At 57.7% G+C, this 27,571-nt stretch overlaps 8 protein-coding genes across 10 annotated transcripts; 1 reads left to right on the plus strand and 7 right to left on the minus strand.

Moving 5' to 3' along the window:
• Positions 1-494: 494 nt before the first annotated feature.
• H257_15347 (hypothetical protein) lies at positions 495-2,181 on the minus strand. The gene is made up of 6 exons (XM_009843434.1): positions 1,850-2,181; positions 1,622-1,794; positions 1,346-1,559; positions 959-1,297; positions 706-902; positions 495-636 (listed from the first exon to the last, which is right to left on the minus strand). Exons 1-6 carry the CDS (start codon positions 2,174-2,176, stop codon positions 537-539), a joined length of 1,350 nt encoding a protein of 449 aa, XP_009841736.1. The 5' UTR covers positions 2,177-2,181; the 3' UTR covers positions 495-536.
• A 289-nt stretch (positions 2,182-2,470) lies between these two features.
• H257_15348 (hypothetical protein) lies at positions 2,471-4,960 on the minus strand. The gene has a single exon (XM_009843435.1). The coding sequence runs from the start codon at positions 4,872-4,874 to the stop codon at positions 2,589-2,591; it is 2,286 nt and encodes a 761-aa protein (XP_009841737.1). The 5' UTR covers positions 4,875-4,960; the 3' UTR covers positions 2,471-2,588.
• Positions 4,961-5,414: 454 nt separating this feature from the next.
• On the minus strand, positions 5,415-9,450 carry H257_15349 (trehalose-phosphatase). The gene is made up of 5 exons (XM_009843436.1): positions 7,042-9,450; positions 6,285-6,459; positions 5,986-6,074; positions 5,878-5,940; positions 5,415-5,832 (listed from the first exon to the last, which is right to left on the minus strand). Exons 1-5 carry the CDS (start codon positions 9,403-9,405, stop codon positions 5,464-5,466), a joined length of 3,060 nt encoding a protein of 1,019 aa, XP_009841738.1. The 5' UTR covers positions 9,406-9,450; the 3' UTR covers positions 5,415-5,463.
• Positions 9,451-10,226: 776 nt separating this feature from the next.
• Positions 10,227-14,632, minus strand: H257_15350 (hypothetical protein). Its single transcript, XM_009843437.1, has 3 exons — positions 14,528-14,632; positions 12,384-14,183; positions 10,227-12,328 (listed from the first exon to the last, which is right to left on the minus strand). The coding sequence occupies exons 2-3, from the start codon at positions 14,121-14,123 to the stop codon at positions 10,268-10,270; spliced, it is 3,801 nt and encodes a 1,266-aa protein (XP_009841739.1). The 5' UTR covers positions 14,124-14,183; positions 14,528-14,632; the 3' UTR covers positions 10,227-10,267.
• Positions 14,633-14,742: 110 nt separating this feature from the next.
• Positions 14,743-16,282, plus strand: H257_15351. 2 transcript variants are annotated; one of them, XM_009843438.1, is made up of 6 exons: positions 14,743-14,969; positions 15,031-15,094; positions 15,149-15,483; positions 15,536-15,856; positions 15,934-16,078; positions 16,136-16,282. In XM_009843438.1, exons 1-6 carry the CDS (start codon positions 14,814-14,816, stop codon positions 16,219-16,221), a joined length of 1,107 nt encoding a protein of 368 aa, XP_009841740.1. In that variant the 5' UTR covers positions 14,743-14,813; the 3' UTR covers positions 16,222-16,282. The 2 variants fall into 2 exon arrangements, with proteins under 2 accessions (XP_009841740.1, XP_009841741.1); XM_009843439.1 differs by having other exon boundaries at positions 15,536-16,078.
• Positions 16,283-16,440: 158 nt separating this feature from the next.
• On the minus strand, positions 16,441-19,401 carry H257_15352 (hypothetical protein; the record flags this gene model as incomplete). The annotated part of the gene is made up of 4 exons (XM_009843440.1): positions 16,441-16,783; positions 16,865-17,967; positions 18,029-18,111; positions 18,488-19,401. 4 exons carry the CDS (start codon positions 19,399-19,401, stop codon positions 16,574-16,576), a joined length of 2,310 nt encoding a protein of 769 aa, XP_009841742.1. The 3' UTR covers positions 16,441-16,573.
• A 270-nt stretch (positions 19,402-19,671) lies between these two features.
• Positions 19,672-20,914, minus strand: H257_15353 (hypothetical protein). Its single transcript, XM_009843441.1, has 3 exons — positions 20,746-20,914; positions 20,585-20,672; positions 19,672-20,535 (listed from the first exon to the last, which is right to left on the minus strand). Exons 1-3 carry the CDS (start codon positions 20,823-20,825, stop codon positions 19,714-19,716), a joined length of 990 nt encoding a protein of 329 aa, XP_009841743.1. The 5' UTR covers positions 20,826-20,914; the 3' UTR covers positions 19,672-19,713.
• A 214-nt stretch (positions 20,915-21,128) lies between these two features.
• On the minus strand, positions 21,129-27,034 carry H257_15354. 2 transcript variants are annotated; one of them, XM_009843443.1, is made up of 3 exons: positions 26,996-27,034; positions 26,666-26,908; positions 21,129-26,616 (listed from the first exon to the last, which is right to left on the minus strand). In XM_009843443.1, the coding sequence occupies exons 1-3, from the start codon at positions 27,015-27,017 to the stop codon at positions 21,179-21,181; spliced, it is 5,703 nt and encodes a 1,900-aa protein (XP_009841745.1). In that variant the 5' UTR covers positions 27,018-27,034; the 3' UTR covers positions 21,129-21,178. The 2 variants fall into 2 exon arrangements, with proteins under 2 accessions (XP_009841745.1, XP_009841744.1); XM_009843442.1 differs by having other exon boundaries at positions 26,666-27,034.
• Between the last annotated feature and the right edge of the window lie 537 nt (positions 27,035-27,571).

Here is a 27,571-nt window from a genome sequence, read left to right on the forward strand (position 1 = left end):
GTCCAGATTTGAATTGGCTGCCCCAGCATCAAGCTACTGTACCGGTAGAGCGACAGGACGAGGGAACGCGGGATACCATCTGCACAAGGATAGATGATCTCCATTGCGGCCTGAAGGATATGCAGATGCAGGTAACTCTACTACCGGTACGTGTGGAAGGATTGCTATGTCAAGACTTTCGGGAGTCCATCACCATGAAGGGACATGCCACCACAGGAACTGGCAGTATTAACCCCAAGCGTTATCGGCGTTCGACTACTCTATGGTTGAGGTCTAGTATAATGCCCTTGGTACTCCATCCCTTGCAAACGTTCGTCGCGAGCAGGGCTCGGAACTCTGTGCCGGCTAACGGTAAGCACACGACACCGATGTCCAGCACGCCAGTTGCATGTGTACTGAGTAACAATGCACACCTTGAAATTCATCCACTTCAATGTTAAGGGGATGATTTTCCAGGTGTGCATTGTTACTCTAATTATCCTTGCACACCTTCGTCCTTGACGTTTGCTTACATCTATTACGTGTTACATATCTGTCTAGGAGACGGTATATTTCGCCACTGCCGACTCGAACGCCGTGAGGAACGTTTGCACTTCATCTTGCGTCACAACCAGTGGCGGGCACAATCGAATGACCCTACAGAAGCACAAGAAGGTCCTTGAGTATACACTCTATGGTCATGACGCAACGAACGTTCAGACTTACTTTTCCCCGGCCGTGATGGCAAGCACTCCTTGGTCTACCAAGTCCCCGATGATGGGAGCCGCCGGGCCCACGAGTTCCACGCCAGCATACAGCCCCGCTTCGCCAATGGGCAATCGGATCTCGGCAATTTTGTCGGGGTGCTTGGCTTGGACAGATTTGAGTCCCTGCGCCAGCAGTCGACCCATCTTTTGTACGTGCTATCGATATACACATATCAAAACGATCCTCATACTATCAGCATATGTATTCCTACCAGCAAGAAACCAGGTTGAAGCAATCGGTTCACGACCACATTGGCCGCTTCGCACACGACGGGGTTGCCGCCAAAAGTCGTGCCGTGGGCGCCGGCAGGGACGGCTTCTGCAACTTTGTTGGACGTGAGGACGGCGCCGATGGGCAGGCCATTGGCCAGAGGTTTCGCCAACGTCATTATGTCGGGCTGCACGCCGTACACTTCGTGGCCAAACAGTTTCCCGGTCCGTCCGAGCCCGGTTTGGACTTCGTCACAGATCAGCAGCGCGTCAAACTCGTCGGCAAGAGCGCGAAGGCCTTGAAGGAAGCCCGGGGTTGCAGGCAGCACTCCTCCTTCTCCCTGCATGATCCACATGATCAGCATACATCAAACTATGTACGATGATACCTGGATGGGCTCGACAATGATGGCGCATGTGCGGGTCGAAATCAGGCGGCGGACGTCGTCGAGGTTGTTGTATTCGGCAAATGAAACCCCCGGGACCAGCGGAAGGAACGGTTCGCGAATGGCTGGCTTGTACGTTAGCGACAGCGCGCCGGACGACCGGCCGTGGAACCCGCCTTTGAACGCAATCACGTGATTCTTCTGGCCTTCAAGTTCCCTAGACATATCCATTACGATGCCAGAATCGAATGAATCATGGAGCATATGATGCCTTCGTACGTTCCGTGGGACACCTTGTTCCCATACAACCGCGCAAATTTGTACGCGCCCTCGTTCGCTTCCGTGCCCGAGTTGGCAAAGAACACTTTGTCAAAACCAGAGTTCTCCACCAGCGTTTGCGCGAGGCGAAGCGGAGGTTCCGAGTGGAAGAGATTGCTCACGTGACACAGTTTCTACTCATCATCGTTGATCATTCCGAGTACTGTAGCAAGTAGACTTCAATTGTACCGCGGCCTGGTCGGCGACAGCCCTGGCGACTTCGGGGTCGGCATGTCCCAATGCCGTCACGGCAATACCCGAGTAAAAGTCCAAGTACTTGTTGCCGTGGGAATCAAACAAGTACGGTCCTTTTCCATGGGTGATCACCAACCCTTTCTTGGTCCGCACACCATTCGAGTTGTACGTCTTCACGATGTACTTGTTCTCGGCCGCTTCAGCCGAGATCGTCTGATCATCGCGATCCACAGCGACAGATCCAAATGCCCGCTTGGGTTGGGCGGCGGCGGCAGACAGAGCGCGGGCAACGACCCGGCGGCGGCACAGTGCGGTCAACATGGCAAATACGCAACTGTCGTAGCATGCGATCTTCCCGCCCGTCTCGGCCAATCAGCCAATAAAAACGCAGAGATTTCGCCAAAACACGCGGTTTTCATGGATGTTGAACCTCTGACTTTGTTATTTTGGTGGCTGGATTTGACAGTTTCCTGTGACCCCAACGGCCACACAAATTGTCGCATAATTTGGCAAAAGGTACCTAATTTAGAGTTTATTTCGGCAAATGTACCGAATTGTAGCGATTCCCACCTTTGCTGCAAGAACGTTCTTTGAGCACAAACCTCTATAATATAATGTGAATGCAATGATACAGGTTTATGGTGTCGAAGTTGAAGTTTGTGCCATTCTCCCGCCCAGAGACTTAACCTGGTGCACACACAACTACATTATGGACTCTAGTATACGCAGCTCTCTATATGTCTGGCTTGGGTTCATGCTTGGGCGACACTTCCACCACCCGTCCCGCTGACGCAGGCGACGGCGACACCTCCGCATCCCCCGTCGTCGGCTTCTTAGCCTTGGCTACCTTGTCCACAAAGGCCGCGAGCTCCTTGGACATGTAAAACTGGCCGCTCTCCTTGTTGATGCGGCGGTCTTCGCAAAAGCAGAGCAAGATCGTGTCCACACACATCTCGTACACGCTGAGAAACGTGCCGGCCACGAACCACGCGAGGACGAACCCGAGGACCACCGGCGGAAAGATGGACGACAGCTCGCGCGGCCCGCCAACGTCAAAGTCGGTGTCCCGATCTAGGTACAAGAACAGCAGCAAGGCGCACCCGACGGAGATGGCGATCCGGGCCACGACCACCACCATGTTGACGATCGTCGACGTAATCGCGACCTGCGCCATATTCGCAAAGATGAGCGAGAACGCTTCGCGTGTTGCCCCGCAGAAGCTTCGGCCCTTCATCGCGATCACAATGTACGCGTTCTTGGAGATGAACTTGAGGCACTTCTCCAAGCACCACAAGCAGCACGCGACTGCCTTGAGTGCGACCTTCACGGCCACGTTCGACTGCTGCAGCTGCTTGGTCTGCCGATCCACGTACATCAAGACGGCGCGCACAAACTGCACGACCGCGATGATGAAAGCCCCAAACGCGAGTGACCCAAAGTGGTACCGGAAGCAGTTTTTAAACGAACTTAACACGGGAAACCGACCCATTTGAGCCGGGGTGTGGTCGCGGCTCCAGTAGTACTTGGCCACGGCGCCGGCGATCGTGGTCATCGAGATGGCCTGGATCAGTTGGTTGGTCCAGAGGAACCCGAACAAGTGATATGCGACCATGATCTGCATCAGCTGCTTGGGCTCGACGGCGGACGCGGTGGTTGTCGCGTTGAGCTGCGCGGCCCACGCCGTCGTGAGGGCGGTGGTCGCGTTGGACGCAGGCACCCCCACGGACGCCAGGGCCGCCGTGAGCGACACGTTGCCGTCCGCGCTGTAGATGTAGGCCCCGATAACGGTCGCGTAGATGAAGAGGCCGAGGATTAGCATCACGGGTAGAAGAGGAAACAAGACGAGGGACGGTAGCCGCTGGATCGCCCGAGAGGCTTCGCGGATGATGCCGATGGCGATTTTGATTCGTTTTCGCATAAAGCACACGACGAGAAGGGCGAGGACGGTGAGAACGAGGCTGACCACCGCCGCGCCTTGGTACACTTGCGTGTTACTGTGCGCCTGCGCGAGCGACGCGGGCACCGCGACGTCGACGGCCGTGGCGGACGCGATGGCGGTGGTGACGGACGTAATGTCCGCCGAGTGGATGACGCCTCCCTTCACGAGGAAGAAGACGGAGAGAACCCCCAGGAGCAGCACCACCGCGAACAGGACGAACCAGATCACACACCCCGCACAACATCTCATGAAGAGCAGAAACAGCCAGCCGAGGACGAGCGCGCCGCCGCCGCCGATGCCCAGCAACTCGCCGTACGTGTTCTTGATGTCGGCAATGAATCGGCCGACGAGGGCGCCCGTGGACTGCAACTTGTCGAATATCGGGTTCGAATTCGCCTGCCCGATTGTCTGCGAGCTAGTTAGCATCAGTTTCAAACTGCACTTGTCGTTGGGGGTCTTGATGCCGTTAGTTGTCGTGTAGTACTCTGGTGCATCGCCCGGTTCGACGCACACTTGGGTCGTGTTTTGCAGTGTCACTTGCATAGGTAGGCATCGGAACGCCACCACTTCTGACGGCAGCGGTACGGACCAGCAGTCGGGCGTCGTGAGGCCCAGCCGGTTGCTCGCTGAGTTGGCCCGCGCCGCCCGGAGCGAGTTGAGCCCCGCGGAGGTCGTCACGGATGGATTGGCGGCGCGGAGGTTGGCCTCGGCCGTGTAGGCGCAGATGTACTCGCCTTGGGAAGGACATGACGGCACGCAGAGCCCGTAGAACTTCATGTCTAGCGGCGAAATGCCGTGCGCTGCCTGTGTCATCATGTCGTCGTTGATGCGGGGATAATAGAGGAACGTCGAGTCCGCGAACACGCCCGTGCCGCACACGGTGCCGTTGAAGTCGGTTCCGTAGAGCAGGCGCTCGGGGGTGCCGTTGGCAACCCCCACGACCGCCAGCACCGCCATCCCCAGCCAAAATACGAAGAAAATCACACAGCACAGCACGTCGCGGCACTTTCGCATGGGGGTCGGCGTGGAGCCCCCCGTGCCGTCCGGAATCACGTCGTCTTTCGAGCCGCAGCAGCCCATCGGTATAGCTGTTGTGAATCAGTCCACGAGTGAGTTCCACTGGCGCGACTACTCAGCGCCGCTCAGAGTCAGAAAGTGACTTGAGGGGGTAAAGATAGAATCGTGGTTGCCTTTCTAAAGGCGTTGACTGGCAGTTACTTGCCCAGGTCACTGGCGGTTACAAGTCTAGAATTAAACCAAACACGTTTAAACAAAATCCTACTCGTTATTGTCGATTGCCGACCGATCCACAATCGATCTGATTGGTTGAATTTCATTTAGATGATTTTGATTGGTCAATACTTTTGAGCTCTTCTGAAGTAGCCAATCAAATCGATTTAAATTCCAACGAGAAACCACGCCACACCGCAACATTTCACTCGAAAGCACAAGAAACTCGTCTCTTGATTTCTACGATGGACAGACATACCAGTCAGTACCTTATATAATACGTGCTTTCTCCATGTCGCCTCGACCTTTTCTCTCTCACAGCGAGTGGATGGGTGGGCAACAACCCCAAGCGTATATATACTCTGAATTCTTCCGTTTAACGTGGTTTCTGTGCACTTTAACGTAAATACCTCAATTAACATAACGTTATATACTCCCTTCAACTGGTAAAAAACCGCCGCCAGTAGTGTCGCAATGCCCATCCGACGGCACCTCCGACGGCGGCGGCTTGAAGCACCTGGACCGGAGTGAACGTCGCGTCGAGCCACGTCCCGCCGCCTCTCGCCGCTGCCACCTCCTCCTCCTCCATATCGTCATCGTGCCGGCCGCCGTCCCGTCGGGGCGACGCCAGCATGGCCGGGTTGAACCGATCGACGCAAAACTCCTCCAAGTTGGTCGTGGAAATCACTTTTGAAAACTCCTTCGACAGATTCCGCACAAACACGGGGCAGATGATCTTGCCGCCGTCCAGGAACTGCCGCTGGAACGACTGATGCTGCGGGTCCATAGGATTCGAGTTGCGCCGCGTCTGATGACATGGTCAATCTAGTTGAATCAAATCTCGATTGGTTACCAGCCGCTTGCTTCGAACGACCCCCAATGCATCGATCAAGCTCAGCACTTCACTCACGCTGTCCTACATGACAAGATTCGTCAAGCTATCAACGGATGTCGACGGTACCACGTAGAACTGCGCCGTGCTCGGCTTCTTGCCCACCGTGCACGTCAGCACATGCGGCACCTTCTCGGCATCGGCAAACGCTCGGATGGCTACCGTCATATATCAGTTTTCCCACACATATACATTCACTTTTTTCAACAAGTATATATATCCCTTTCTCGTGTCCGACTCGTCCCACTCCTTTCGGATCACGTGCCCAACACATACACTCTCACAAATCACTTTTGACAAACACATGATATATATCACTTTGCCCACATATATATCATTTTCCGCCTATATATATATATATCACTTACTTTTGAACGCAGGTTCGTCCGACTCGTCGTCCCCCACGCATAGAATCATATCGGGCGACGCGCCCGCCTTGTCCTTGCAGAACGTCAGCACCATCGAAATCGCAATCGCCTTGTTCACTCCGAACCGATGCACCTCCACAAACCCCTTGCCCCTAGCGATCGCCACCTTGTCCTTCTACACACTCGACCGACCGACGAGGATCATAATATTATCAAAAGCAGTCGATTATAAAAATAGGTTTACATCCAAACCATGTACAGGCAGACAATCGATTGACCAATCAAAAATCAAGTAGCCAATCAAAATCCAAACACTCTTACAAAAAAGTCAATCGATACATCGACCAATCAAAAACCACAACACGAATCGACTGGCCAATCAAATTGGACCAATACAAGATCGAATTAGTGTGCGATTGAAATTAGTGTGATACGCGAAGAACTTGACATACAAACGTCAGGACAAACAATCGATAGATAAATCAGTACAAAAGTCAGCCAAATATTGGGTAAAAGAAAGACAATTACAAGTATCGTGGCTTATTCGATACGAATTTCCAGACCCCGTCGAATCACGAATCGAATCATCGACGCTATTGGCTAATCCATTTTGAAGTGGATATATTTGATTGGCTCGAAAGGACGAGTATATTCAACCAATCAAAACTCCAGCGTGATTCGATATTGATATTCGACAAACCATGTCAGCCAAATAAATATATGGGGTAAAAAATCGAATAGTACTAGTCGCTCTCACCTTGAGCAACTGGCTCAAGTGCTCGTACAACTCGGCCGCTTGCATCTCTCCGTACTCGGGGTCGCTGTTATGGTAATCAAACGTTACAGACGTCTCGTTCACTATCGCAAACGCGCCATTGGTGCGGCCCACGTACGTCCGGACGACGTTGGCCACCTGCGGCTTCCATGCAAAGTCGTCGGGTGCGTCGGCGTACAGCGACTCCCACACGACCGAGTCGGACTTGCGCAAAAAGTACCCGCTGTCGGAGATAAGGTGCAGGCCGGCAATCGACCCAAACTCGTGCTCGAGCTCGACGCGGCGCCCGTTGCTCCACACGACCACCACATTGCACGGGTCGTTGCACAGCAACTCCAAGCTCGCTTTGGTTTCCATCGACACGGGGGTGCGCACTTGTCCGTCGCGCTTGCGGACCGACGCGAGCCGCGCCGCCGGGTCCATCTCGTCACCCGTAGTCGCTGATCCCTCCTTATCGTCCGGATTCCGGTAGTAATAGTACATGGACGCTTCGTCGTCCATGAGACACAGTGTCCAGCTGAGTGTGCCGCCGTAATCAAACACAAGCAGGCGCCGCGACGTTGTCGCATACTTTTTCACCGTGTCGTCCACGTCCAGCGCGGCAAACCCGGGGGAAAACTGCACCACGCGGTAGTCAAACCCAAACCCGACTTCAACACAGTCGCCGCCGCTGCCGCCTCTGGACGCGGTCGTCGTCGGATGGGGCGGCGGGGGGACGGACGTCGTCGGCACCCCCGCCTTTTGAATGTCGGCCAGCATCCGCGCCCCCCACTCGGACACGGGGTTGTCGAGCAGAAACTTGAAGTTCAATGCAAACCGAGACTTCATCTCGTACGGCGGCATCTCGACCGCTTTCACGAGCGCCGCCACCACGTCGTCCGCCTTCCACGGGTTCACCAGCAGCGCGCCATTCAAAATGCGCGAGTAGCATGCAAACTCCGACGCGACGAGCACGCCGGGGCGATCGCCGCCGTGGTGCGCCGCTAAAAACTCGAACGGAAGCATCGACAGCCCCCCGCGGACGCACGTGTCGAGGAAGACGTGGCCGACATGCCACAGCGCCATCCGCTCCTGCGCCTGCATGTGTGCGCGCTCCTCGTACACGACCACGGGATGCGTCGGCGTGCCCCACCGCCGGTTGAGCTCGGCCACAAACTTCTCGACGTACTGCTGTGTGCGGTGGTAGTCGTTAGGTCGGCAGTCCAGTGAGATGCCGAACTGGACAAGTACCGTGTCCGTCCGGCGGTGCGGGTACATGTGCAGGAACCGATCGAAGGCGCGCAGCTTGAGCGGAACGCCGCAGAGCCCCTCTAACCGATCGACGGATGCAAAGATGAACTTGTGGACGAGCGGCGCAAGCGTGGCCTGAAGCGCGACGGCGCGCGGGTCCGAGTCGAGTTTGCCGAGGAGGGCTCGCATGTGGTGGAGCTCCGTGCCGCAGTGGCTGCATGTGACTAGCACCAGCCGGCCGTTGTACTCGACCGCGAGCATGCCCGTGTGCGACGTCCGGTAGTTGAGCCCGAGCAGCCGCTTGCAAGCAGTTAGAAAGTGTCGCGCATGCTCGAAGACAAGGAAACCGATGTGGTTGGCGCACAGCATCGCACGGAGGAGCTCCGTACGCACCGTGAGAGTCCGGAAGATCTCGGAGGACGGGAACGGTACGTGCATGAACAGCGCGAGCGCGCCGCCGCCGCGGAGTTTTCGAAGGAGATACGAAGCTAGCACGAGCAGCGGGTAGTCGTGGATCCAGATCACGCTGCCGGGCTGCCAGTTTTCGAGCACCTTTTTCGCAAACAAGCGGTTCACGTGGCAGTATTCGGACCAGCACTTGTCCTGGGACGCGGGGTTCCAAGACGCCGGCGGCAGCCACACGCCGGGGTCGGGCGGTGGGGACGACGCGAGGGTTGACGATGAGGACGAGGTTGTGTCAAAGTCGTCGAGCTTGAGCTCGGCCGAGTTGTACACGTCGACGACGTTGTGGAAGATGGGCCACAGCACGCCCTTGCAGAACCCTTGAAAGTGGCGGTGCGCGACGGTCGTGTCGAGGAACACGGGGATGCAGTTGAACGAGTGCAGGAGCAGCAGACGTACCGACTGCTCGTCCTGCTTCGGGATAAACACCTCGGGACACCCGATGAACATGGGCTTGAACCGCTGCCCAGACACAATGTTGCGGAGGAATAGGCCGTACGAGCTCGTGCTCCATTCGACGTGCCATGGGCACGATTCCGTCAGCGACGCGCGCGTGAACACAAGGGGCAGGACGTTGATGCATACCACCACGGTCACTTCGCGCGGACTGTTGGTTCGCGGACTGCCAGGTGGTGGAGACATTGGAGGCGGCATGATGATGCTGTGTGGACCAAATACAGAAACGGCCGAAGATTGCCCAAGTCGTTTGCTAAAGTACACGGACCATTCGGAAACGTACGTCTTCCCGTTGACGTCAACCCAACGTCCTTCGATTAAGTACTAAATGTACTTTCTGGAACAACTTCAACTTGCATTTCAACCAATCGGAGATGGCGACCGTCCCCAATCGCTCGAAAAATACCTCACCATTCACAACATCCAACCAATTAATTCACGATATTCGTTTTTGCTATTATAGTGGCTCTATATTTTGTTCGACTGACCATTAACACTAAACTATGGTGGAAAAAATGCCTTGCCTTTCGACAGCTATTCCAACTTTGTATTGATCTGTTTTAGGAATATAAGCTGTAACAACGATAGAAGTGGACAAGCCCAACAGAAGTTACAGTTCAGATTTTCGATTGGTGAAAAATTGGTCGAGTAATAGAATTTAAACCAACCGGCCTTTTTGTATGGAAATATATGGACAGTTTGGCCGAAAATATGCATCAAGTATATCTTGGTCTTTGTATTCCGCTCTTATCCGTACACACGTTTCCATTGTAACGTTTAACCTAATGACCAGGTAAAACACGTAACTAATAATGATTTAACATCAAATATTTTCGGGGGTTTAACTGAAAGAACCGAGGCGTTTAATAGTAAAACTCCTGAGGATTTATAGTGTGATACTGGACGTTTTTTGCTTATAAAAGTCAATACTAGTACAAACAATCGATCGATAGATTTGGCGAATCAGCACAAACGTCCAATTTTGGGTTAAAGGATAATACCTAATAATGAAGAATGTGTGTAGTAAGTACAAGGTTGTGTGTTAGGTTACAGTCCTCCTTCACCTATGCGTACTGAATGCATGGGGTGTGCTGAGTCGACGGGGCAGCTCCACGCGGGCGGGGGTCGCCCCCAGCAGCGCTCGGTCCTTGTGCCGCAGGGCGGCGGCGGCGGAAGTCGCTGTGTGGAACGTCACGTACGCGTAGTCGGGGGGGCCGCTTCGCCACTCGACGTTGTCCACTTGTCCGCAGTCGCGGAAGAAGGCGCGCACGAGGCCGTCGTCCCGCTTCATGCCCGGGCACGTCACCATCACCACGCGGGGGGGGCGGTCGCGACTTCGACTGCGCCGAGGACGTCGAGGGTCGGGGGACCGGCGCCCCCGTTCGGCGCTCCGGCGGGGCTGTCGAGAGTCCTTGGCAGGTCGAGTCGAGTTGGCCGACCGCTCCGACGACCAACTCGACCGGCGGCGGTCCGGCGACACGTGGCGCGTCTTGGTGGGCTGGTCGAGACCAGTTGTGGTGCTGCTCCGAGGAAGAGGAGGAGGCGACGTCGTGCGTCGGCCCCTCGACCGATAGCGTCCTCCGTCGGCGGACGAGATGGGAGGGAGGGGCCGGTCTTGCTCTCGCGCCGTGGCTTCTGCCGCCGCCGCGGGGGGAGGTGCCGACGACGACGACGCGTCCCCTACGCCCGCACCGTCCGACGCGTCGTCGTGTTCCCGTGTGCTGGGCAGGACCTGTTGGGGTTCCCTTGTTGGCGCCGCCACTTCGCCTTCTTCCATGCTCTCTCGGCGGTTCCGACGGTAATCGTCTTGACTCTTGACCGCGTCCTCCTCCTTCTTTCCACTTCCGTCGCCGTCGTGGCGGCTGTAGTGCTGAGGCAAAGTAGAGGACGAAGAAGAAGGAGGAGGCGGCGGCGGGCGCTGGGTGTCCTTAGGCAGGGGGGGCGGGGCTGTCGTCGGCTCGTGTCGAGAGGCAGGGGCACTGTCCCCCCCCCACCCCGTCGTCGTCGGCTCATTCCTCGTCGAGTCGCTCCACCGAGAAGCACCCATCCGGCTTTGCCAGTCGTCGTCCGGGGGAGGCAGCGGGGGATGTACCAAGGCCATCCGTCGCCGCGTCTCGTCGTCCGAGGGCGGCAGCGGGGGATGTACCAATGCCATCCGTCGCCGCGTCTCGTCGTCCGGAGGCGGCAGCGGGGGATGTACCAAGGCCATCCGTCGCCGCGTCTCGTCGTCCGAGGGCGGCAGCGGGGGATGTACCAATGCCATCCGTCGCCGCGCCTCGTCGTCGGGAGGAGGCAGCGGAGGCTGAAGTTGTAACGGCGGCGTGTTTGACGAGATGGGCAACCCACGGGTCTCTGGTACCCGTGGGGGGCTCACCTCCCTCCGTCGAGGCTCGTGCTGTCCGTCCGTCGTCGTCGTCGGTGGCGGCGGAAGAGGGGGGGACGGGGGGAGGACAAAGTACGCGTCCTGGACGATCACACCCGGACGGCCATCGTCGTCGACGTGCGTATCCACGGCCATCTGCGCGTCCTCCATCGAGTAGTACTTGGCGTACACGAACGACGACCGGGACTTCTGGAGGACCTTCCACGAGTCGGGGGGGATGTCGATACCCGGCGAGTCTCTGTCGGGTCCGACGGCAAACCGGACGGCCAGCGTCTTGGCGTACGCGTGGCACACGCCGGTGGTGTTGAACATGATGCCGCCGCTGGGGTGGGTATATCGCATGTGGCGGAAGAGGACTGTGATGCGGTGCCGCGCCGACAGCGGCTGGAACGTCGTGCTGTAGAGGTGCCGCTGCACCCACGACCGCGTCCACGGCCTGATTGTGTTGAGTACGGTGTCGGCCACGTCGGCTTCGACAGCGACCTGCCGGGCATGTGCCGCTCGATCCGGACGCAGCGCCGCCGGACACATCGCGTCGATGCCGAAGAACGCGGGTCCGTCGCCCAGCGTCCGGTGCGAGCCTTTGCCCCGGCCAAACGCTCTCGGCTCTTCGTACACGGACGGAGCAGAGGAGGATGAAGATGGAGGCAGCAGGACCCCGTACTTGGTCGGCGGGCGCTGGGACCGCGCCGACGACGATGTGAACGTCGGCGGCAGGCACCGCGCGATGGATCCGTACTACCGACGACATTACACGGATATATATATAATCATATATTGGTTGGTTGGGTACCTGGGTGACTTTTTGGTGAAACTTGATGTCTGCGACAGGGTATTCAAAGTGGAGCAGGTCCCGAAAGGTCACGGACGATGCCGGCGGCGCCGTGTATGTGACGACGTTGGGTTGATGTCCGATGGTTGATGGCTGCGTCCCCCGACTACTGCCATAGTTGTGGGAGGACGCGTGCCGGGGGTACGACGACGACACTGGCGGCGGGGACGGTCGGCGGACACGAGAAGGAGGCGGCGTGCTGCCGCGGCGTGGAATCGGCAAGTCGTCCTGCGCGTCGACAATCCCAGCTGGTACTGCTGCCACCACCACCTTTTCCTTTTTAGGAATGACAAAGTCCTCGGCAGGGGGTACACCGTCGGGCACCGCGACACTCGGGGACGGACGGGAACTACCCACGGGGTTGGTTTCGGCGGCAGCATCATCCGCACTGCTGGGCTTGGCCTCCGACACTTCTCCTTGTTCATGCTTGGGATGGTGGGACCCAAAGTCTACGTGGATGTTGGTGTCGGATGCCGCCGCCGCGGGGTCCGGCAGCCGATTCCTGGGTATGGAATCGCTCGTGGCTTGAAGGGTCTCTCCGTTGGTCGAAGATGGGATGGACAGCAACCCGTTAGATTTCTCCACGGGGACGACCACCGCCTCTGTCGATGGCTCGTGTGTCTTGTCCAGAGGATGCTCGAGTGTCCTGACGATGGCGGCGGCGGGGGGAGACGGGACGGGGGGGGGTCTCGTGGACAGGGGTCGGATAGACAAGTCTGTAGCCGTGTCACCGTGCCCGGGTACTGGAAACATGACGGAGAGGGCATCCACCTCCACGGACGGACGACGAGAAGTAGGGGCAGGACCATGTGACGTCGACGGAGCGGCGTCCTCCTGGACTGCCGGCGCCCCTCGTCTACGCCGTCGCTCGTCCAGCATGTCGCCTCCTTCCTTGTCTTGCGCCTTGCTTCGAGGCTTCGATGCTCCGTGCCGACGCCGCTCCTCGCCTGGAAGGTGTCCGTTGGAAGGTTTCGACGGAGGGCGGCCGTCGTCGGCGGTGTCGGTCGAGTCGGCGCGCGGCTGCTTCTTGTGTCGAGTGTCGTCGTGTGTCGTCGTCTTGTCCTGTTTCACATCATCGTGTCCATGACTTCGACGGGAGGAGGATTGCGTGGATGATGATGGGTCGTCCTGTGATTCGGTGGCGGAGGTCACGTCCGCATCGGGCTTCGTGCGGGCGTGCTCGACCTCACGCGCCGCCTTGTCCTGACGCTCCTTTTCCAAGCGCTCCTTTTCGGCCGCTCGCTTCATCCGCTTGCTTGCATTGTCTCGTAAGCGTTTGTTCTCCCGACGCTCTTCTTTAGTGAGAACTTTCGTGTCGTTGCCTACGGCGGTCGAAGCGGCAGTTGACGCCGCTGTTTGGGGGGATGGGTGCTTCTTCTTCGAGCTATCCTGGGCGCGGTGACTACTCGTCGACGAGGATGTCCGCGGCCGTTTCCTCGACCGTCGAGACTTGGACGAGCCGAATTCTTCATCAGAATCGTCATTCGTAGGTCGTGTGTCGCCTACATCGTCGTCGTCGTCAGACTCGTCCACCGGCTTCCTCTTGGACGCCGCCGCAACCGCCGCCCTCCGTCGAATGGGACTGACCGGCTTCTTTGGTTTGTTCTTGTCGGCTTCACTGCTGCTCGAGTCATTGTCATCATCAACAAGCCCGAGCAGTGCCTTCATGGCGACCGCCTTGAAGTTCATCGTCATGCTCATGCTGTCGCCGCGTTCTCTGTTGGTGTGGACGTGAGACGCCGCTTTTTGGCGTTGGCAAATCTGGCCAAAACCATTAATTTTTGGATCAAAATTCGACAAAATGCAACCTTATTTGGCCAAATCTATCCAAATACTAGTATTCAAAACTGCATTCTTGAAATGATGACTCTCGTCCAGGAGGTTTCGCCGCCGCTGGGATGACCCTGGCAGCAACTCATGCATAAGTTATTGTATCCGTCGGCCATGAACATACATGCATGCGCCGAAACGCACGCACAAAGCAACACACACGTGCATCCATGTCTCCCTGCAGCTGCAGCTTTGCATGGGTCCATATGTGGATGAACCCACTCCAACTCGCCCGACACTGCCTTCCACTGGCCTACATATATATATATATATACCTTGGGTCTCGACAACTATGTACCGGTACTAGATGCATGCCTGTTCATCGACCTGGTGGCTTCGTTCATGCAGGATCGGCCGGCATGCCTCTCCTTGCTCTCGCTCGATGCCACCTCGTCATGCTATCGACGCCTGCCACGTGGAGCAGGGCTTGAAATTCGGCTTTTCTAGAAATTTCGGTCTTTATTTCGTGAATTGAAGCCTAATTAGGCGAATTTTGCCCTATCGAAAAGATCTGCGTCTTGTGCGGCAATCGTGCATTTGACGGCCGTCACCGCCAGCAACATGATGTCCTGGCAAGTCGTCCTCGCGATGATTGTTGTCATGTGTATGTGCATCGTCGACGTAGTTGGTGGAAGGGATCTTTACGAAGTCCTCGGTATCAAGCGAGATGCTTCGGTTCCAGAGATCAAGAAAGCCTTCCGCAAGTTGTCGCTCAAGGTAACCCGCCATGCCACAACACACGTTCTTGTCATAACCTCCTTCTCATGCATGTGCGTAGTTGCATCCTGACAAAAATCCGGGCGACGAGGACGCGGCCAAGAAGTTTGCCGAAGTCGCCAGCGGTAAATAAGTCGTCCAACATCCCCACCTCACTCACCGTCACAATGATGCAACAGCATACGAGGTCTTGTCGGACGAAACGAAGCGAAAGAAGTATGACACGTACGGAGAAGACGGACTCAAGGAGAACGGCGGTGGAGGTGGCGGCCACGATCCGTTCGACGTGTTCTCGCAATTCTTTGGCGGCGGGCGGCAGCGCCATCCGCAGGAACCGTCGCGGGGCAACGACGTTACGATCCCCTTGCGCGTGTCCCTTGCCGACCTGTACAATGGGAAGAACGTGCCGTTCACCGTGCGGCGCAAGACGGTGTGCCATCACTGCCACGGCCACGGCGCCGCCAACTCGGACGACATCCAGACGTGTCACGAATGCGGCGGACACGGCGTCAAGGTCCATCTTCATCTACCCATCTCGTATCTCTCACTCTTATCACGTCGTCCAGCTCGAAACGCGCCGCGTCGGTCCTGGCTTCATCCAGCAGTTTCAAACCCAATGCAACAAGTGCGGAGGGAAAGGTAAGATCGTCACGAGCACATGTCCAGTGTGTGGCGGCGATAAGACGGTGTTCGCCGACGTCGAACTGGACCTGGACATCGAGAAGGGCACGCCAGATGGCCACGAAATCGAGTTCGAACACGCCGCCGACGAACATGCGGACCGCGCGGCCGGCCACCTCCGCTTCCGCATCACCACGGTCGGCCACGAGTTCTTTTCCCGCGACGGCGACGACCTGTACATGGACATGTCCATTTCCCTACGCGAAGTACGTCCACATGAGGAAAATTCCCCGTCGTGTGTGTGCTTTGGGGACTTTTCCCAACGAAACTACTCATGGAATAGGCTTTGGTGGGATTTTCCAAATCGTTTGTGCATTTGGACGGTCGCACGGTGGACGTGCGTCGGTTGAACGAGATCACCGAGCCCAGCCAAGTGGTCACGTTGGCTCACGAAGGCATGCCACGTCATCAAATGGCGTCGGAACGAGGTATGTAAATTGGGACTTTTTCCCCATTTGTCCCAACGATGCCATGCTGGATTGTAGGCAACCTCCACATCAAATTCAACGTTGTCTTCCCCGACACCCTCACCCCCGACCAGCAACGAGGGTTCCGCGATCTCTTTCAATGATAACGTCAATATATCAAGCACACTTAGATCATACATATATATTATATTGTGCTTTCAAGTGAAATATTTCGTGTTGTGGTTTCTCGTTGGAATTTAAATTGATTTGATTGGCTATTTCAGATGAGCTCAACATTATTAGCCAATCAAAACCATGTCAATGAAATTCAACCAATCAGATCGGTTTGGTCGGCGCGATTCGATTGCACCCTTTGTATCAAATCGACATTGCATCAAGCCATACGAAATGGTTGAACTTCATTTACAGTCCTAGTTATGCATGCATCCTCTCTCGACTCTTCCGATGGCCACGAAGGCTCTCCCAGATGGCCACGAAAGCTTCCAGATGGGCCACTTAGTGTCCCCCTTTGGCGCCGCCCGCCTTGACACCGAGCTTGGCGACCTTGTCGGCGATGCTCAAGCCCTTCTTCAGGTCTTCTTCGAGCTCGATGAGCTTCCACACGCCGTCGATCATGGTCTGCACCAACTCGACTTCGGAAAACCCGATACGTGCCTTGTTGGACACGTCATAGACCCCGCCGGGGCCCGGCGGCGAGTGTTCGCCCTAACGTTATGCCAAATGGCCACCGTCATCACCTTCCAAATGGCCACTATGTACCTACGTCGTACAATATAAGGTACATACCTTGGAACCGCGCGCTTGGAGTCCGAGCACGTCGCAGAGTGCGTAGAACTGGTCCGAGTTTTCCGACAGTTTGGGGAACTTGATCATGACGCTGGCGCGGAGACCCGTCCCGAGGTTGGACGGACACGTGCAGAGGAAGCCCAGGTGGTCGTCGTACATGTACTCGCGCCCTTCGGCCTTGACGACCTTCTCCACGCCGTTTACGCCGCGCACAAAGCGCTCGAACACGGACTTGACGTTGCCCGTGTTCTCCATCGAGATGACGCGCATGTGGTCTTCTTCGTTGACCCACACCAGGAACGACTTGGCGTCGTTGTGGAAGATGCCGCGGCCGTCGGGCCAGTCGCGCGCCGCGCCGGCGTTCGTGAGCAACGTGCCGCCTCCGGGCTTTTGGAACAGGAAGTGGTCGTCGATCAGCTGCTGTTCCTCCTGCTTGGTCATCTTGGACAACGGGTAGTACTTGCCGCGGAGGTCGCTCGTGAGGTTGCTTAGCGCCTTGGACAGCACGCGCTCGACTTCGCGCCGCTCGCCGCGCGACGTGCCCGGTGGGAGCGCGAGGCCGCGGACGCTGCGACCCGCCCGGATGCGCGTGCTCTCGACGTACGACGCGGGAATGTCGCCGTTCTTAATCTTGGTGTAGTCCAAGTCCGAGTGGTGCTTGTCCTCGGGCTTGTACCCGTGCCACCCTTCGATGATCGGGTCCATGAGCTCCTTGAACACGGTAAACGAGTCCTCGTCCCCCGCGACGATCCCCACGCCCAGGTGTGGCGTGTCCACCCCCGTTTGGATCGCTTGGTCCAGCGTGTATCCGAGCGACGTCTTGCGGCCCGCCAGCTTGGTGTAGATCTCGGGCGTGATGTGCTTGGCCATGAGCGACTTGTGCTTGGGTGTGAGCACGGGGTAGTTGTTGTACTCGGGCTTGCCTTCGTTGGGGGATTTGAGGCCCAAGTCTTGCTCGATCGCACGCAAACGTAGCGCGATTTCGTTCAGCGCCGAGTGCGTCGACGAGGATTCCGTCGCGGGGCGGTTGAGACCTCCGGCGATGCCGAGGGTGAACGCACCGACGCCGGCGACGACGTGGACGTTGCTGCGAAGGGCCTTAGCTACACACATCGACATGCATGAGGTATACAGATGGGAGACTACGGCGGCATGTGGACGCACCGAACATGTAGATGGTCGACGACGATTCAAAAGTGAACACCCCATGTGCGGTGGAGAAGCGCCGGGTGGTTGGCGACTGTTCGCTGAAACGAACTATGATTGGCTGAAATTGGAGCTTTCCAGAAAAACCCACCAATCATTGACTGTAACAATCCTTCGAAAAGATACAATTAGATTCAAGATCTGCTGGGGATATCCTTTGGGATGACCACATGATGGCGACACGTGGGTGAACGTGCCAGAGATAGCTCCACGTGACAGCACGCATCAAGTACACATGATGACTCTATCTACCTACAGAGCCTCCCCGCCACACCTTCACAAGCACTTGGAGGAGGATAGGTACTGCTCCCAGTGAAGACAGTTGCCAGAGCGCATCACAACTTGAACATGTAGAAGGCATAACTGAATGTGATGTGTAAGTATATTGCAAAGACTCTTTTCAGGTGCTTCTACTACGCCATGTCTTCGTCGATGGTGGAGGAGCTAGGTCGGTTGCCCGGAACGTATTGCGGATGGAATCGCTCGATGCAGTACGTGTACACGAACGCACCGGCGAGGCCGCCAAAAACGGGGGCGAAGATCGGTACCCAAAAGTATCCATTGCCGTACACAAACACGTTGCCGCCCCACCCAGCCATGAGCGTGAACAGGCGCGGGCCAAAGTCGCGCGCGGGATTGAGCGCAAAGCCGGTGTTGTACCCAAAGGACATGGCAATCCCCGCGAGGAGCATGCCGATGATGGCGGGGCGGCTGCCGGGGTCGGCGGGGTTGTTGCGCTTGTCGGTGATCGCAAAGATCCCGAGGAGCAAGAGGAACGAACCGACGATTTCGTCGATGAAGCCTTCCACGAGCGTCATGTGGGACTTGGGGTAGGTTGCGAAGATGCCGGCAGTGGTTTGGTCCCAGATGTTGAGGTCCACGAACGCCGGACGGTACCCCAGATACACGAACACCGCGCCTAGGAACGCGCCGGCGGTTTGGCCTCCAATGTAGTACGGAAGGTAGGACCATTCGAGCTTCTTGAACACGGCCATGGTGATGGACACGGCGGGGTTGAGGTGGCCGCCGCTGACGCCGCCGGACACGTAAATCCCCAGCATCAATGCAATGCCGAACCCGAGCGAGATGGACATCCAGTCACCGGCAAACGCCGTCACGTCCATCGGATTGGACGTGAGCTTGGCGTTGCGAAGTTCCATTTGCTGCGAGATCACGGTCTGCGCGACGACGCCGTCCCCGATCAGAACGAGGATCATCGTGCCGAGACCTTCGGCGAACGCCTTGCGCAGTTTGTCTTGCCTATCGTCACGGGTCTCGGGGATGCTGTCGATGACACTATCATCTTCGCCTTGATCGTTCGCCTTGAACATGCTGGAGATGTGATCGCAAGCGGGGGGTTTCTTGAATGTCGAAACATGGAGCTATATGGAAATCCGTTGCCTAAAAATAGCACGAGACTCAAGCTCGCATTCTAGCCAATCAAAACGATCTATTCGATCCAGGTGATCGGGGATTGGTGGATACGCTTTGATCTGCAAGGCCATTGGCCACTCGTGGATGTCGACGGTTTCAACGCCCACGGAAGTTTATGCTGACACTTGGACCACCGCTGCCGCCACGGACATGGAGAGGACACACGATATGTAATATATACATGCATGAATCTGTGATTAATACTACTACTACACGGACGACGTTGGCGAACTGTTGACTACTCTAACGGGATCGAATGACGACGACGTCTTGTGGATCGCTTCGTCGACCAACACTTCGGCAAGTGCGCGGGAGAACGCGATTTGCTCGACGTTCACACATGCCCGTTGAATCAAGTACGGCATGAACGCTTCCGTGACTTCCTTCTCCATGGGGTCCTGGAAGTGGCCGGTCGTGACGAGTGTCGAGAACACCGCCGTGTGCAAGTCTGCCAGGTAATGCTTGGCGAACGACCGTGCCGCCAGCTTCTCCTGCAATTCGGCCTGCGCCACCACCCGCGCCTTCTCCTCTTCCAGTCGCCGCGTCTTCTCCTCCTGCTTCCGCTTCGCCTCTGCCTCGAGCCGCTGGACTTCAGCCAGTTCGGCGTTGCGCGCTTGCTCAAATATGTCTTGTCGGGTGCGCAGCTCCTTGACCTCCTCTTCTTCGAGCACCTCCATCACACTCACTTCCAGCGTTTTGCCCACAAGCACTTCCAAGATCGGTGCTACTTCCAGGTCAAAATCGAACAAGTCGCCATGATCGATCTGCGTGCTCGCGTCGACGCCCCTCTTTTGCGGCACAAACAGAGGTACCGGCAACTGGTCCATAAAGGCTTCCGTCTGCGTCTCGACGTCCGCTTCAGGGACTTTGTCTGTCAGTTCCTCCAAGTAGTTCTCCGTTTGGATGTCCATGTGCTGTCGACCATCCATCGGCGGTGGAGTGAGCGGTCGAGTCGAACTGGCCAGACTGTCCACTTCTTGAACCTTCTTGGGCAGCCGCGACGGACGTGCGGGGGACGTCGCAGCTGTGTCCTGGGCAACATGTCAGGCTAGACGGCAGTAGAACAATCCAATGGGGTACCTCGAGGACGACCGGCTTGGCGTAGGTACTACCTCGAACAATGCGGCGATCGTACATGAGGTTCTGTCCCTTGTCGTTGTTCGAAGCTCTACATGAGGACAGACGTAGCAAATACAACCATCAGACGTAGTTCTGGCGACTGGGACATGGTGACGACGTACGGAGCGGTGGGTTCGCGGTACTTGGACCGCTTCACGGCCACCGACCTCGGCTGGGAGGCATATTCGAAGCCGCCTTGCATGGCTCAAGTGTCGGTCGATGAGGGAAGAGTCACGTCTTGGAACACAGGGAGTTTCACTTGAATGAAACGGCGCTCTAATTATAGTCACTCAGCATGACACTTCTTCTGGCACCACACAAGCGTTAATGACATCATCTGTCCTCCCATACTCCATGTACATGACACCACACTGTAAAGCATCTCTTCTACATCACATGTGTCATCAATCATCGCGGCGGCTCGGCTGCAAAACGTGCGTGACATTTGATTGGCCGAATCTGAAACCGTTTTGGCGATCGTGGCCAATCACACTCCACGTCCTTCCTTCCCTCATAACTTTATTGCAACACAGATACTCCTAGCACGTCCATATATTACACTACGTCCGGTCCGGTCATGGAAGTCACCGTCCGGGCCCTGCTGTTGGAGGCCTTGGCCTTCTTGGCCACGTCCCCATCTGCCCCTTTCGACCTCTTTCTTGCCGACCCACCAGTACTACTCTTGCTCGGCTTGCGCTTCAACGTCGCGGTTGCATCCGACGGCGCCGTTGCTAGTGACAATCGCGGCGACGGCGGCGGCGTCACATCGATGGTCGGCGGCGGGAACACGGGGTCCCGCGTCTCGAGCTCGACCACGAGCGCTTCCAGCTTGCGTCCCCATGCACACGTAACAGGCATCTTTAGGTACTCGTTCAATACATGTTGGATCTTGGCGGTCTCGACCTTTTTGGCCGCCAGCAGTTTGACCACGCTCTTTTGCGTCCGCGCCTTCCACTGGTCCGTGCGCTGGAGCACCCCTCGCAGCGGCAGCAGCACCTTGGGCTCGTGCACTTGATTCGTCTGGGCCAGCACCGCCTCGAGCGCCTCGTACGCGGGCTTGGGTGTGCCATGCAGCAGCGTGAACACGTCGATTGTCCACGGAATCGCATGCAGCACCTTCTTCATCGCGAGCACGGCCGGGAACGCGTCGCAGAACGCTTCGCACTCGGCCGCCCACTGCGCCAACAGTCGCAGGTCGAACGCTTTCTTGTCCACGACCAACTGCGCCAGCACAAACTGCACCTGCTGCCACCAATGCTGGGCTTTCGGTCGCCACACGTCGCGCGTCGTGACCAGACTGTCGACCGCCGCCCGCGCCAGCCGCAGCCGGTCCTTGGACTGAGTCAACGCGGCCTCGGCCTCCACGGCCATTTGCTTGAGTTTGTAATGTTCCATTTTGAATCGCGTGAGCTCAATCTCTTGCGACGACACGGTGGAGTACGAGGAAGCGGGCGTCGCAGCACTATTCGTTGGACCAGGTGCTGCTGCCGTGGTCTCCTCTGAACCAGCCTGCGATGATGGTGCTGCTGGCGATGCCTGCATCGACGATGTAGGTTTGGCCAAGAGCAAGTGCAGCGGGGAAGCCGTTGATGCATTCATGGACGACGGCAGCGGCGGTAGCGTGAGTCCGCCACCATGGTGCTGGTGGGTGTGGTGATGGTGGGAAGGACTGGCAGTCTGCTGCTGATGTGGTGGCATCGGTTGCAAAAAATGCTGCGACGGAACTTGCAAGGTCTGGAGAGGTTGCGACGGCGACGACGACGATGGAAACGGTGGGAGGGTGCGCAGGAGCGACGGCGGCGGGTACCCCTTGAAGAGCGGATGCATGGACGCATGGGGGGTGGGGGGTGCAGAAGTCGGAGGGGGGTGGTGGTGGTGGAGATGGTTGTGTTGCAGCAGACTGGGCAGCGCACCACTTCCGTTGGACGGCTGGCCCTTGTCCGCGACCGTGTTGTTGTCATGGAGCATCTTCTCCAAGTACGCCACATGTTGACCGAGGGCCGTGACTTGGGCGTGCAGTTCCACCAGCGCCACCGTCGACTTGTCCACATCGCGTTCCTCCTTTTTCACTTTGCGCAGCGCCACACTGAGCGCCTTGTCGTGTCCGTGTGTCGATTCGTTCGCGAGCAACTCGGACGTCGTTGCTGTCTCGTCCGCGACACTCACGAGCCGTTTCAACTCGACGAGCAGCCCGCACGACGGGCACACGTAGTCGGCGACCTTTTCAGCCTTTTCCTTGGAGATGCCTACGCACGTGTCGTGGAACCAGTCGTCGCAGAGGTCGCAGCCGAGCATGAACCCGTCGTACGGCTGTCGGCAGATGCAGTACTGCTCGGTCGCGGACACGAGCACGTCCCGGTGCATGTCCATGTCGACGACAAACTTGCGAGCGTCAAACTCTGCGAGCAGTTGCACCAGCGTGGCAATCTTTGCTTGGCCGACGTCCAGCCCCGACGCCTTGAGCTTGGCTTCCCACTGCGCCGCCGCGTCGTGCTCGGCCTCGAGCGCGGCCCACACCCCCGTCCGGATCTTGAGCTTGCCACCCTCGTCCACCAAACTGCCCAGCGTGTGCAACGGCAGCTTGGCCGTTTGTTTGGCTTTGAGCACCTTCTTCGCTTTCACCAGCCACGTCTTGACCTTTCTCAGCTCCACCCACACCGGTCGGTCGTCGGCCTGCACGGCGTCGGCTTCGGAAAGGACTGCGTCGATGTGGCCCAGAGTCAACGTGCGCGTACTCATTTGGGCCTCGAGCGAGGCCTCCCACGCCGCCGTCGCGGCTCGCTGGGCTTCGAGATGGTGCAGCGGCCACAGCGTTGCTTGCCGCCATTCATGCATCATGTCGTCATGGTTGAATCCTTCCACGGCCCCAGAAGTGGGGCAGGTCGAGCGCAGGTGGTTGCCTCGGGCAATGACTGACGTCGCAGTGTCCTCACTGTCGTCGTCTTCGTCGTACGACCGAGTCGCCACCAACCACTCGAGCGCGTGGAGTAGCCACGTGACCGCCGTCGCTTCGAACGTCGACACGATCGCATTCGACGAGGACAAGAGGGATTCCAACTGCGCTTTCCACGCCGCCACCGCTTCTAAAGTCTGCTTGTGCGCGTCGGCGGTCGCCGCGGCAGATGGATGGTCGTGGTCGTCGTCTTCTTGTTTGGCCTTGGCGTCCAATGACGCAATGTACGCGAGGCTGCGGTCGATCTGGCTCAGCATCGGCGACCACTCCACTGCCACCATCATCGCACTACTCCTCGTGTCACTGTTGTTTTGGTCAGCCTGTTTGGTGCGGCAGCCAGAGATCACTTGAATCACATTCACCAGCGCATCACCCAATGCTACAGTCGCCGCCTTGGAATCGTCGTCGGCAGCACCCATCTTGGTTGTATCCTCGTCGACAGCCGTCTTGTCCGGTGGCGGCGCCGTGACCAGCACTTGCGCCATTGCAACGTGCACGTCTTCGTCGTGGTAACGGTCCGTCGTCGCCGTGTCACGTGATGCGTCGTCTCGCGGGCGGCACCGAGCGCCGTCGAGCGCCTCCAACTGCCGACACGCTGCCAATGCCGTCGTCGCCACGTCGCTGTGGAGGGCGTCTCGGACTTGAGCTTGCCAAGCAACGACGGCAGCAATCTCGTCGCGGATCCGCGCTCGTTCGTCTGGAAATGGAAACGCCAGCGTCGTGGCTTCCAGTGCCCGCAAATCGTCCAATGTTGTACTCGGACGCGACGTCAAAGGTGGCGCTGGGGCAGGACTAGTAGTACTAGTACTAGTAGTACTAGTCTCGTACAACGACGACTTTTTAATCACGCGACGACTTGCGTAGGGCGTTGGAGAGGCATGGTTACCACCCGTGTGCTTGGTCCGGTCGGTTTCACACACAGCGAGGACGGCTGCCCGCCACGTGGTGGCAACTGCGACCTTCTCCCGCAACGCGTGGCCTTCGAGGTGACACGGGAACGCGTCCATTGCCTCCACGAGGCCTCGTGCCGTGTCGTAGGCAGTGGCGGCAGTCACATCCAACGCCGAGCAGGTCGCCATCAGCTCGTCGCCGCGGCTGATCAGCGCCTTGAGGGGGGACACAAACTCGGACAGGTCCACCACACACGTAGTCTTTCCGTTGTCCGTCGCGTCGCCGTCCCCTGCCTCTCTCACAGGTCGTCGGTCGTCCTCCCCACCACTGCCGTCGAGGTGTTCCAGGTCCGTCGACGTGTTCGCATGCTCGGGGGGTTGCAGTTGGGCCACGAGTGCTTTTAATTCTGCCAGTGATCGCTTGGTAGACGTCGTCGTCGTGGCTGTATCTGCGGAGGGCACCCCCGCACTGACCCCCTTCGTCCGTCGATCTGGTCCCCGCCCCCCTCGAACGTTGTTGCCGGCAAACATCTTGGACCACGCGGGCATCCCGAGAAGCTGCTGGGTCTGACCAATCCAGGCTTCGGCCGTCGTCACACTCGATTGAATCGTCGCTTCGATGCGAGGACGCCACGTCTGGTGCTTGAGCCTGCCGCGGATCTCCTTGGCGTCATCCAGCAACGCATGCAACTCGTCCAGCGAACACCCGTCCGCCGTCCTCTTTCCCCTCCTGTCGTCCTCCTTGGTGGCAGCCAGAGCCGTCGCCTCCCACTCTCGCGCATCAATCCAAGCTTCGAGGGCCGTCGTGCGCTCCATCACGACCGGCATGTCTTGACCTTCTTCCAGCAGCTCACGCAGCATGTCGATTGGAAGGTCCTCGTCCACCGTCATCGCGGCGTCGACGCGCGCTCCCCACGCATCTGCGTACGCCAGCAGGTCCTCCATCTCCTGCATTTCACTCGATTGGTCGTCCACTGGCGCGCACTGCACCAGTTCGTGGACCGCGTCTAGGTGCATCTTGGCGCGGGGGTTACTACTACTCGTAGTACTAGCTCCATGGGGGGTGTCTGTGATCCGAGAGCTGAAACGTTTGGTCGGAGGCATGCACTTCCGTGCGCGCTCGAGCCATTTCTGCGCCGACGTCATTTTGACCTTGAGTGGTGCCACGTCATCGCTCAAATCGACGGGAAGCGCGGCCACCTTGGCCAGCACGAGACGGATCGCAGGGACGCTCACCTTGTCTTGACCCAGCAGCGCTTGAATCTCGCCTCGAACGGCGTCGGCAGCCGCAATCACATGGGCCACCGCAGACGCTTCTGCAAACGCCAGCCCAAACGACGTCACCTCGGCGCACAGCGCTTTGAGTTGGTCGATAGTAGTAGTACTAGTACTAGTACTACTACTCGTACTAGAACCCGCCTTTTTGGGGGGGCCGTGGATGGTCAATGTACTAGTAGTACTAGTCGACGATTTGACGCTACTGGGCCGAACGGACGAGTCGAGGGCATCAAGGAGGCGCGTCTTGGCGAGTTCAAAGGCGTTCAGTCGACTGGTCATGGCGTGGGCGACCGGAAGGTCGTGACATCGCAGGGCCGTCGCGGTGTGCAGCAGCGCATGCAAATCGGCGGGGCTGGTTGACAGGCCGGACGGCGGGTGCTTTTTGCTTGACGATTTGCGGGACGGGGTGGGCTGGGTTTCGTCGGTGTTGGGGGTGGTAGTAGCTTCCTCGGCGGCAGCGACCCACGCGTCGACACGACTTAAAAACGCGCGAAGGGCAGTGGCTTCCGCGGCATGGTCAGCGAGCGGACACGTGCGATGGAGTGTCCGAAGGGACTCTAGCGACGTCTCAGTGAACACTGGTGTGGCAAACGCAAGGTAAAAGGACACGAGCCATTGCTGGTGCTTGACAGGAACGTGCTGTTTTTTCAGCTTGGGGTGGTCTTCGTTGTCGACGGGCGACGAGGATGGCGGCGGCGCGTACGCATGTGACGCTAGAAGATGGCAGGATGCAGACGAGACGTTCCAGTTGTGTTGGTGCAGAATGTGTAACGCGTTTGCAGTCGTCGCGTGGGGCGTGGCATGAACATACCCTGGACTTAACGTCGATGCGAATTGGAGAAAAGCGGTGACGTCGGAGGAATTGACCGATTCTGATGACGTGATGAGGAAAAATGGACGAAAGGGTAGGAAAGGACGTACCCTGGAGAGCTTGAGCAGAGAAGATTCGACGTGGAAGGTTCACGCGGACGTCAGGGGGTGTCGTGGACGAAGGATTGGCGGTGGTACTCGTCTGAAGCGCAGGGAGAACTGCTTGGAATCGTTTTCCTAGTCGGATCTTGCGCACACCTCCTGCGGACCCAGATGCCGTCGGTGCCGTCCACTCCTCGGCTTCTTTTTCTAGTTCCAAGGCTTCCGCGCGGCGTTTCTTCCCATGCTGAGACTCTACAGGACCGGTTCCATGAGACCCATCGAAACAAACGACCCCTGCACGCATCTCCACATGCTCAGAGCCCCTCCGCATGCTCCTACCTCGCAAGGGCTTGTCCGCCATCCTCTCGTCGCCGGCAAATGCCAAAACTGCGCCAGCATCCCCAGTTCTCAAGTTATCCGGCCTATCCGGATGAAATACCACAACGTGATTGGCCGAAAACCACCGCTGCACATGATATCTGTTCCTCGACCACCGCTGGCAGCCCAATGGAGGTGTCCGCACGCCCCTCGTTTCGCCATATATAGGAATCATCCAGCACTATGTATGCTCCCATGAATGCGCAGTATGTTGTTCCGGCGTCTCCCGCGAGCTCCCTCGTTCGACTTGTCTAGAAACATCAGCAGCCTGCTCCCTTTCCTGGCGAAATGCACCTGCTCGCACTACTTTAACACGCTTGATTTCCTTATTGAATGTCAATAGACGAGCCCGGGGACGAGGCTCGCGTGCATATAGATATGTCGTTCTCTATCATCAAGGAGCTATGCTGTTCCATCTCAATCATGTCCTACGGCATGAGGCCGCGGCACCTCCTACCACTTGCATTGCCCATTCTCGATGACGACCGCATGCGACTGTATCCGGATGTAGATTCCACCAGCCAATCGATGGGGGGA

Source organism: Aphanomyces astaci, assembly GCF_000520075.1.
Source record: "Aphanomyces astaci strain APO3 unplaced genomic scaffold supercont1.69, whole genome shotgun sequence".
NCBI classification, from domain to species: domain Eukaryota; phylum Oomycota; class Saprolegniomycetes; order Saprolegniales; family Verrucalvaceae; genus Aphanomyces; species Aphanomyces astaci.